Consider the following 11,645-nt stretch of genomic DNA (forward strand, 5'->3'; position numbering starts at 1 on the left):
TGCACCCGTCCTCTGCTGCTGTCAATCAGCAGAGGGGGGACCCGAAGTTCTCCATCAGGTCCTCTTCTAGTGACTGACAGCAGCAGAGGGAAGGGTGCAATAGCTACCTTGCTATTGGATATTGCAAATTGAAATAGCCAATAGCAATCTAGCTATGCATTCCTATGCTGTTTTTTTTTATTATTATTCTGACGGCAGCAGCTGTCAGAATACTAAAAAGAAAAGAAAAACCAGCAGATAGCACAGAAGCTTTTGCTTCCCGTGCTATCTGCCATAATTTCAGGGGGCTGCTCCCTGAAATGAGAAGGGCACCTCCCTGAAATTGCTTTTTTTCAGGTCGGGATCCCTGCGATTACCTCCAGACTACTGCAAAGTGTTTGTGTCCAGGGACGATGATCCTCAAGTAAACGCTGCTTAAAAAAAGAAGCTTTGACTATCTCCCCCTGTTCTCTGTGAAAGCAGTGGTTGCTCTGCAGAGGTCTCACATGCCCACTTTTCTGCAATTGGATAAAGGGTGGATCGTGACATCACCACCTCTTGTCAAATCAGAGAACACCTTGCATTAATTGATAAAATACTAGATGTTCTTTGAATGGCTGCAGTGCCAAGAGAGCGACCCCCTGTGTTTTCACAGGACCCAGAAGATCGATGTAAAAGACTGTAGTAGCTCCAGCTACTACAGTGTTTTCCAGGATTCCTTTGGGCTGAGCAGGTATATATATATATATATGCATACTTACATTAGGCCAAGCTAAACCATGGACCTGAATTATACTTTACCATTTATGTTAAAAGAGCTAACATATTGGTGTTCCCTTAAAGCTGAGAAAGCCATCTGAATGAATCGAGGCAACCCCTCTTCCAACATAATCAGAGTTGGCATAGATTTTGTTGAAAATCATAGCTGTCAAGCTCCTTGAAGATGATCTCTGGGAAAAAAAGAAGTCTACTACTCCTATCTACCCCATTAGCTAATCACTAGAAAGGTCATGCCCATCATCATCTGTTTATGGTGCTATCACTCCATAGCAGTTTTCTGGACACTGAGAGATACCCTGCACTGGACAGCTAATAGGAAGTGTTCACATCACTTAGGATGCAATGTGAACACCTAAAGCATGAACCAACTCCTCTGCAATGAAGAAAATACAACCCCTATTCCGAAAAAGTTGGGACGCTGTGTAAAATCTATACAAAAACAGAATGAAATGATCTGCAAATCTCATAAACCCATATTTTATCAGCAATAGAAAACGTATCAAATGCTTAAACTGAGAAAATGTATCATTTTAAGAAAAATATAAGGTCATTTTGAAATTGATGGCAGCAACATGTCTCAAAAAAGTTGGGACAGGGCCATGTTTACCAAGGTGTAGCATCTGAGAACAGTGATTGAGGAGGAACTGAGGAGACCAGTTGCTGGAGTTTTAAGACAGGAATGTTGTCCCATTCCTACCTGATATAGGATTCTAACTGCTCAACAGTCCTGGGTCTTCTTTGTCGTATTTTTCGTTTTAAGATGCCCCAAATATTTTCAATTGGTAACAGCAGGGCCGGCTTTAGGCCTTTAGGCGTCCTTTGCAAGAAAGCTTTACAGCGCCCCTCAGTGACCACACCCCTTAGTAACCACACCCATTTTTTCCAATAAAAATCACTTTTTGTTAAGCCCCAAAAAAACATTAAAAAGTATGATAAAAATAAAACTTTTATTCAAAGGTATTAAACTTGTAGGCACAATATAAGTATTCTTATTAAATGAAACAACTGTAGGAAAACAAGAAAACAATAAATGTTAAACTAAAATGCAGTCTATAAAAATAAAGTGTCAGGATGTCATGCAGACCCTTTTTTCAAGTTAGTGTATCTAGAAAAGTAAAAATAAAAAACAGAACAAAAAACCTAGACTACATGTTAAATTAATGAATTATTATATGCCCGAATATACGAAAAATGTATTCGGGCACATAATCATTTGTTTGAGAATGTGCGGGGCCATGCGAATGCGTGCCACCATCTTGGAGGCGGGGAGCATGAGGTCACATGACGCCATGCATGCGTGGCGTCAGGTGACGTCACACGCCGATATAGGCCTCGCCATCTTGGTGTATACCTAGATATTCACCAAGATGGCGGCGCCCAACACATGCGGTGTTATATGACGTCATGCGCCCTGCCTCCAGAACACGCCAATGGCTGAATCCAAAATAGCATAGAAATGGGTTTTGTTTGATGAAACTAATGAAAATGTTTTTAATTTTCGTTCATTTAATCTGAAATTAATTTCTAGTCTTAGCATATGTCTAATAATACGTGTGTGTGTGGGGTTAGTGTAATTTTCACTTTTTAAAAATAATTTGTTACATTTCTTTTTTTTATTTACTGCTGGGGGGGCCATCCAATCAGGAGACTCAAGACTCCGCGTGTAACATTACTTTGGATTTAGGGAAGTTAAATAAAACTGCTAGCAGGAATGAAGTACAGACAACTAGAAGTGCCTACGCATTCTTGCAGCACCTTTGATTGCCCCTTTATGCCAAATTGTAATGAACAGACAAACTCAGACACTTCCTTGTAGTGCCGAATCTTGCCTGCCCTTTCCACCTTCCACACATTCCTGTCACCCAGTGAGGTGACCAATAGAAATGGATTGGAGAGAACTGACAAGCTCTGACACTTCCTGGAAGTGTTGGAGAGTTGTCCATTTAGAACAGCCCAGCATTTGTGCCACAGGGATAATTTAAAGCTACTGCAGGTATGTTCAGGGACCTCTCTGGGGTCCCCCTGAAGCTTTATTTTTTCTTTTTCTATTGTCTAATGGTAGTCGGATCATGTCAGTCTAAGGAGCATCAGCTTCACAAAGCATTCAGCAAGTTTAGAATAGCTTTTTTGACGCTGCTAAAATACTCTTCAGTACCGATCTTTAGGGCCCATTTACACATGTGCATTGTGGCAGCGCACATTGCCATAACACGTCAACGCACCTGCTCTATGTGCAATTTGGTGACGTTTGTTGTGAATGGCACCCCAGTGCACTGTACAGTGGTGCCCAATGCACAACACACCACATTGCATATACTGTAGATGGTGGTGCACTGCATTGTTAAAAAGGGTCATGCACGTTTTAATCTGTTGTGGTGCATTGGTAGCCAGTTCATAATAAATGTGTTGCCTTAAAGCAGAACTCCGGACAGAATTTTTCTTAACCCTTGTAGTGGGACTAACCCCACACTGCAAGGGTTAAGTGCTCGTTCAATGTCTGGGTGCTGAAAACAAAAAGTTATACTCACCCCATCCTCCAAGCCCGCTTGCTCTTAGACCGGTCCTTCCAAAATCTGCCCCCCCCTCCTTTGTAGCTGTATAAAGTCTTGTAAATCATCACAACAACACATTGCACATGCAGTTTTGAGATTGTATTGAATTTAACTATAGGGGAGGTCGCATATTATGTCAGGGCAATCACTAGGCACTTTATTGTTTATGTATAGTTATGTATATGTTGTAAGTTTTTTAGCGCAGTGATTTTGTCTTGAGATTGTAAATCATCACGTTCTATAGACAGTGTATAGACGTGAGGAAGCTGACATCTGTAATGACTGCAGTGTAGAAGGAGACAGGCTTTGCTGATCAGAGAAACAGGTAGCCAGCTTGGTTGTTCAGGTGTGTATAACCTTTTTAAGCACCTAGAAAAAAACAAGCAGTTAACCATTGCAGTGCAGGGATAGCCCCACTGCAATGGTTAAGAACACTTTTGCCCAGAGTTCTTCTTTAAAGGAGTTCTAAAATCAAAGCATATACTATCCTGTTATAACATCAGCATTGTAATAGGAATAGTTGTTTTAATGCAATCATATAGCCCATTTATGATCCCATCATGCATTGTTTCCTGTAAGTATTGCCGATGTCTCTTCGTGGGAAGTTCAGACGTTGAGTTATAGTTCAAACGTCAGTAGTTAGAGTTATGACACAAGGAACTGCGTATGCACAGGGCTGAGTGAAATTGTGTCACTACATTGAGGAAGTACTATACATCCTATGGGCATCTTCAATAAGTAAGTTTACAAACATCTAGGTGAATATGGTTATTAGGAATGGGAAAGAACCTATGCAATTTCAATATAGAATTCCAGATTTATTTTTTGACCATAGCTACCCTTTAATGCAATGCATATTAACATGCCATATCACGTGTGAATGAATGCACTACAACGGAATGATTAAGTGTGAAAGGGCCCTATAAGTTGACCGTGTGTGGCTAGCTGCTATCACAACTGTAATATCTCCTCTGTGATATATAAATTCAGCTCTTCAGGGTCATATTCATCCCTGATGTTATAACAACATCCAGTTCATGTTTTTTAAAATATTTTCCCTGCAAGTGATTAAATGTTTGAAGTGCCGACACATTTATGAAAAATAATTTCCAATCATCCCCATCTGGTAAGTAATTAACTAAAACAGGGGAAGGCAACTGGGAGTCATGCCTGTGGCTGTCAAAGTTGCAGTGCCTCCTGGGATCTGTAGTTCCACACCAGCAGGAGTGCCGAGGTTGCCTACCCCTGGTGTCAAACGTAATGGGGTTGATTTGTTAAAAGAGTAGATAGAGTTCACTTAGCCAAGTGAATGTTCATAGAACTGTGTTAACATCAACATAATCATGTAATCATGTGGATGAAAATAGTCCTGTAGGTAGTAAAGAAGCTTTAGAAATTGCCTTTCAAAGATTTGTATTGGTATTTCCAAATGTGATCGATTGCTACAAGGAACTGCTTTTTTCCACTAAACTTTAAAAAACAAAATGCGAGCAGATAGGCACATTATTATTTTCTGCAATAAAACAAAATGATTTGCCTATTCACAATCTTCTTTAGGTCCTTTCGCACTTGCAGCCTGCGTTTATGTGCATTTTGCCGTGCGCCAGCCCATTTATTTCAATGGGCTTCCGTCAATCCGGCAAAGGAGCTCATGCAGCAGTTTGAGCTGTGAGCTTTATGTGTTTTTGCGCGTGAATGCATGGGCAAAGATGCGAGTTATGCTTGCTGCCTTTGAGGTGCCATAAACAAGTAATGGTGACGGAAAGGTGTCACACATTTTTCCCGTGTTGTGTGAATGTCTGCCAGTGCACACGCTTTGACATGCATTCAAATGCACAGCAAGTGTGAACAGGGCCCCTAGACTGTACACTGAGCTTCTCATGCGCTCCTTCTCAGCATACCTCTATGTTGGGAGAAATAAATTGCCCGCTGGCCAACAGAGACAGCACCTGATATTGGCACTGGTGAGGGAATGAGGGGAGGTGAGTTTAAGAAGTACTCCAGGGAAAATTATTATTAACCCTTGCAGTGGCGCTACACCCGCACTGCAAGTGTTAAGTGCTGTTTGTGTCTAAGGAGGAAAATACTTGTACTCACCTGATCCTCTGAGCCGGCTTGCTCTTACGGTGCCCATACACTACACGATTCTCGTACGAGAATCGCGGGAAATCCCGCGATCGTACGAAAATCGTGCAGTGTATGGAAGGCGTGCGACCGTTTCTACTGTACGGTCGCACGTCTTCGGTCGAAGAAGCAGGCTGTAAAACCTGCCGGGAATCGTACGATTCTCGGTGAGTTAGTGGCCTGCTTGTTCGACAACTGCCGAACGGGCCGGTGTGCGCACGCGCACACTGCCCGTTTGCAGTCATCATAAGCCCGCCCCTCATTGCAGTCATCGTAAGCCCGCCCCTCAGGGGGGCGGGCTTGCGATGATCGCAAGTACGATGTGCCTGTCCAAGATGGGCAGATCGTACGTTTTTTTAAGTACTTTACAACGAGGGTTGTAAAGTGTATGGCCACCTCTAGACCGGTCCCTGGAGCCTCTAACCCCCTCTGCTGCAGCAGTTTAAGGTGCTGTAAATCATCACATTCTGTACACAGTGTATAGGACATGAGGACATCGAGGGACATTCCAATGCTGCGGCGTAGGAGGAGACAGACTGGAAGGAGGACAGTCACAGCCGGCGGCTCAGAGGATATGGTGAATATAACTTTATTTTCATCCCTAGACCAAAACGAGCAGTTAACCCTTGCAGCGCAGCCCCATAATAATATTTTTTTTCTCTGGAGTTCTGCTTTAAGTGCAGTAATCTATAGCAAGCAGACAGAATTCATCTTCTCTCACCTTCGTAGAGTTAAGTCGAGTAAACATAAGAACTTGTAATCTTTAATAGGGATGTGTATGCTTTTTAGTGCAGTTAAAGCTGCACTCCAGGCCAACAGCAAAATACATATGAGATGTGTTAACTGCCAAAATAATTTGTATTTCTGCCCATCCAGTCCTGAGAGTTACACAACTCTGCCACCCACACAGCACAGTGCTGCCTGGCAGGGGAGGGGACCAGATTTTTTTTTTTTAAATGTTTGTGTCTTGATGTTTTAGGGCCTAGTCATTTTGTTCCTATTCAGCAAACCCATGCATTTTGCTGCATGTAGATAGTACACATTTCTGCACTGCAGTTTACTGTGAAAGGGAAACTATATGACCCTTTCACCCCTACACTGAAATGTACGCTAAACTGTCTAGGCTTAATAGAAACATACTGAGAGAAAATTACAAAGGCTGCCATTATGGCCCTCTCATGAATATGCTAGCCGTCTGGCAGTCATACTAAGCCACTATCGTGAATCAAGTGACACTGCGCTAAAATAAATGGAAATAAAAAACGCCTTTTATTTGTTTTTCATTCATCCATTAAATGTTAGCATGTGTGTGCATCCCTCCTCCTAGATCCCAAATAACTATACAGGGTGATTCACAAAAGGGTGAAGAGTTTGGAGAAGGCAGGAGAAGTGAGCAAACTAGGACAACATAGCTGAGCTGGAAAGTGAGCTGAATTGGAGAATTTTTCCAAATCAGCTATGTTGTCCTAGATCGTTCACTTCTCCTGCCTTCCCCAAACTCCTCACCCTTTTGTGAATCACCCTGTATAGTTATTTGGGATCTAGGAGGAGGGATGCACACACATGCTAACATTTAATGGATGAATAAAAACCAAACACAAAGGAGTTTTTTATTTTCATTTATTTTAGCGCAGCGTCACTTGATTCACGATATTGGGAATGTTGTTTTCACAATTTTTTCGGCACAGCAGCTTATTATACATTCACATAGCACAGTGCTGTTGTTATTATACTAAGCCACCAGCCTTGATAATTACTCAGACAAGCTACATATTTCTGTTCGTATTTGTAAACACAGGGCTCTGAAACACAATAGAAGGACAGCAAATGTAATTTGTTCCCTATAATAAATTGTACTTTATTTTTATGCTTTTTTCAGCAGTCATGTAACAGCCTCCCTCGCAACTTTCTTCCTCGTAGCAGGGGGCATGACTCTAGAGCAAGCAACGAGCATTACCTCACTCAGCAGGAAGTACATTTCCCATCTGTGTTAACTGAACTCATTCAGACAGGCAAGCACATCAATACGGCACGCATGCCCATAAAAAGACACACGGTCACACGTACACCTGAACCTGTACATCCATGCGGGTTCAGGTACCCCCACTTGGCCGCAGACAGTGTGTGTCCAAGTGCAGGCACCTGGACCTGCACCTATGTTTAGGTTCAGGTGTGCGTGTGACGGAATGTAATTGTGTGCAACCCTGTCCTCCCATAGGGAAGAACAAGAAGAACGCAAATACACGCAGCACCTGTACCTTCTTGGATCAGGTATTTTTACAAGCGTGCACATCCATCTGAATAAACCCTAAAGGCTGCTGTTGCAAAAAGCTTGGTGGGGAATCGTGAGTAGTGGCCATGCTGACTACAGGAGATACAGGCACACCGTGCATCACCGCGGCCTCCTGTATCTCCAGGAAGACTCGATAAAGACATCACCGGCACACCAGGATTATGTATCAATGGAAAATCAGATCCATTTATTGACACATGTTGTCATTCAGTACAAGCGCTTTCGGGGACATGCAGGGTCCATGTCATCAGGCTCAGAAATTATATCATTGCATTGACACATAATCCTGGTGTGGTGGTGACGTCTTTATCGAGTCTGCTGTTTGCCGTGCCATCCGCAGTCACTACAAGCACCCACTTTGATGGTATGGGAGATCCGGTAAGGAGTGCAGCAAGACACCTATCCTGTATCTTCAAGAAGGACGCTCTGATACGCAAACTGACCGTGCTATACACATCTGCTTCTGTGCTTGTCATGGTCAGTTTGCAAAAGCAAAGAAGGGAGACTGGCAGGGTCATCAGATATCTGACAGCAAACAAAGACACAAAACGAGAACATGGTATATTTACTAACATGTACATGGAAAAAGACTTATAGGGAAAAAATGAAATATTGGGGGTAATATAAACTTTAAGTTCCTTGGGTGAGTTTAAAATGTACACCTTTAATAGATTATCCGCTATATAAGTCTGAGAACAACAGGAAACAACAAAGGGCTCCCCATCCTCACACCCAATCAGATTTGTCAAATACAGGATCAGAGGATGTTTTGTCATATGCAACAAACATCATTTGTAAGTCACTTTGATCAGTCAGCATAATTATTCACAGATCTATAAATCACTTAGCAGGTAGCAATAATCTCATGCAACATTAGCCAGTTAAATGATCAACAAACTCATCAAGTTTTAATATGTTGCACACCATTTATCAAGTTTGACTACAAGGTAAAGGTGACAACCAAGTTTGAGAGCAATCACAGGATCGATTTCGTTAAGAAATCTCACTAAGCTGAGTAAAAAGTACGCTTCTGTTCCACACCATTCCACTGATGCTGATTATTCAATGGAGTTGTGCTGCTGCCACCAATAGGGCGAAGCTGGTACTGACGGTGGGATTTCTTTTATATTGATTTACTTCAGGTACACTGTGCATTGATTTGTTAGTTCTGCCATGATGTATTGAAGCAAAGACAGAGATTTACCAGTTTACAGCAGGAAATGCTGTACAGTGTGGAAACCAATAAATCTCTGTTTTGGAGAAGCACAGCAGACTGTTACATAATATATTTAACATCTTTGATGCTGGAACTCTGTATGATATTCTGTATGCAGTTAAAAAAAATCTGTCAGGTCAATATTTATTGATTGCTAGAGAGTCCCTGGAATTCTTAAAGAGTGCAGTAGACACTCATAATAAAATGGTCTCCCGTTCATGCTACAAATGTTGCCACTTGGGACAGATAGATGTACATGTCGGACACATGTACAGGAATTTGTTGTATGGAAGCATGTTGGGGACAGCACTAAGGCCAGGGTGACCATACTGGATACAGCAGCATTGGTTGTTAGGATGCTGTCGGTTGCAGAGCACAGTAACAATCAATGCTGCTGTGAGGCACAGGGTCTGAATATATACAGTAGCCCAGGGCTCAAAATTTCAAGTCCTGAGCTACTAGCCAGGCCTTAAGAGTTACTCGCCACCAGTTGCCCCACCTAACCCCAAACCTGCCTCGGCCTTAACTCCGCCCCTAAACCCACCCTCTTAAATTATCTTATAAAATTACACTTTTAAATGTTAAAGACAGAATAAAGTTACAAAAATAAATTTGAACAACAACAATATTAAGATAAAGCAATGTAAACATTGCGGCCCAATGTGAAGGAAATAGAATCCCTATAATGTGATTCTATTTCCTCCTTATACAGACAAAGCATTTGGGACTGACACCCCATTTGATCTTTTAAGGAAATCCAAGAGATTACAGAAACAAGGTGGATTTAGAGCTCCATGGACAAAGTGTTAATATTACAGCAAATGAAAAATGCCAAAGGATTTTAGAATAATGAACCACCCTACGATTGGTCACCACAAAAGGGAGTTCTTTGTAAAGTGGTGTGAGGTCTGTACTAGAAACTCACTCAACTACATGCTAATCCCCATAAAGGAAGTAAAAACACAATTGAGGCAAATGAACCGTGAGATTGGAGTGCTTTAAAGCACATTGTTGGTGAAGTCAGCTATCGACAATGGCCCTGCTATCAAATTGAGACAAATCAGTGTTGCAGGAAGTCGCACACTACTTCTGACTTCCTACACTACAAATTCATGCTATAGTCCTACATTCTTGCTCTTGCCCTAGCCAAGCAGACATACAGTACTTTGCCTCCCTTATCTCCACCTTCTCTCATGACTTCAAGAGCATATTTCAAACCTTTAATTCACTAATGCGCCCTTCTTCCCCTACCCCCTCTACTAATCTCGTTGCTACAAATTTAGTATAATTTTTCACAGAAAAGATTAACAACATCCGACATAAAATTGCCTCCTTTACTCCCTCCCTTACCCAACCTGCCCTGTGCCCAGCCTCCTCCTCTTTCCCTTAGTGCCTTCTCCCAAGTTTTTGAAGTAGAGGTTTCTGCTCTTCCCCTCCCCTCTTCTTTACCATCTTTCCCCTTGACACCATTCCATCACACCTTATCCATCCTCTCTCTTCTGTGACTGTCTCTTCTCTTACCAAAATCTTCAATCCTTCTCTTACCTCCGGCATCTTTTAATCTTCCTTCATACACGCCCTCATCACACCCATACCAATGAAACAGTCTCTTGACCCTGAAGCTTTATCTAGCTATCACCCCATCTCTCTTCTTCCCTTTGCCTCCAAACTCCTTGAAAGACTGGTGTATACCCGACTCACAGACTACCTGAACTCCAACTCCCTACTTGACCCTCTACAATCTACAGAGACTGCCTTGACCAAAGTTACTAACGACCTTGTGACAGCCAAATTTAAAGGACATTATTCACTTCTTATTCTTCTTGACCTTTCTGCTGCTTTTGACACTATTGACCACCCACTGCTCCTACTCACCCTCTACAACCTTGGCATCAATGACACTGCCCTCGCCTGGTACTCTTCCTATCTATCCAACCGTTCTTTCAGCATTTCCTTCTCTGGCTCCACCTCCCCCTCTGTACCTGTCTCTGTCGGAGACCCAAAAGTTCTGTACTGGGTCCTCTTCTATTCTCATGCTACACTGCCTCTCTAGGTAACCTTATCTCATCATACGGCTTTCATTACCACCTTTATGCTGATGATACTCAGATCTACCTCTCCTCACCGGATCTTTCCCCCAATCTGTTGGCTTGTGTAACTGGTTGCCTATCTGCTGTTTCAAAATGGAAGAGTACCCACTTCCTCAAACTGAACCTCTCTAAGACTGAACTCCCCGTGTTTCCTCACTCTAAAGTTACCCCCATGCATATCTCTCGTCAGGTTGATGGAGTTACCATTTGCTCTACTCTGCAGGTATGCTGCCTTGGTGTGCTTTTTGACTCTGACCTCTCCTTTTCCCCTAACATTCATTCTATTACTAAATCGTGCCGTTTGTATCTGAAAAACATCTCTCGTATTTGACCTTAGAAGAAACCTGGAGATATCACTTCAGCTTCATCTGAAAGCAACAGACCTAAGCAATAGCCACCATCTGAAAGTGACACAGGAACTACACAGGACATACACCAAACTGGTGTCTCTGGTCAAAATACTATAGACCAGTAACAAAACAAATAAAACCCAACATCATTAAGAAATGAACCAACAATGAACCTAGAATCAACAAGTTAGGAACCTACAAAGCAACCCAGGAATTAATGTATCAGCAAGTACTCTCAGCCATCACTTCTTTCTAAAAGAC

At 42.3% G+C, this 11,645-nt stretch overlaps 1 protein-coding gene across 1 annotated transcript in view; it reads right to left on the reverse strand.

Annotated features, from left to right (window-relative positions):
* Positions 1 to 10,498, reverse strand: part of CRIM1 (cysteine rich transmembrane BMP regulator 1) — a 615,863-nt gene extending 605,365 nt beyond the window's left edge. The window contains exon 1 of the mRNA XM_018565709.1: positions 10,394 to 10,498. Within this exon, the coding sequence (XP_018421211.1) occupies positions 10,394 to 10,498 (105 nt within the window). The remainder of the gene's footprint in view (positions 1 to 10,393) is intronic.
* Positions 10,499 to 11,645: the final 1,147 nt, after the last annotated feature.

Source organism: Nanorana parkeri, unplaced genomic scaffold (assembly GCF_000935625.1).
Source record: "Nanorana parkeri isolate BGI_ZX_2015 unplaced genomic scaffold, ASM93562v1 scaffold876, whole genome shotgun sequence".
Taxonomy (NCBI): Eukaryota; Metazoa; Chordata; class Amphibia; order Anura; family Dicroglossidae; genus Nanorana; species Nanorana parkeri.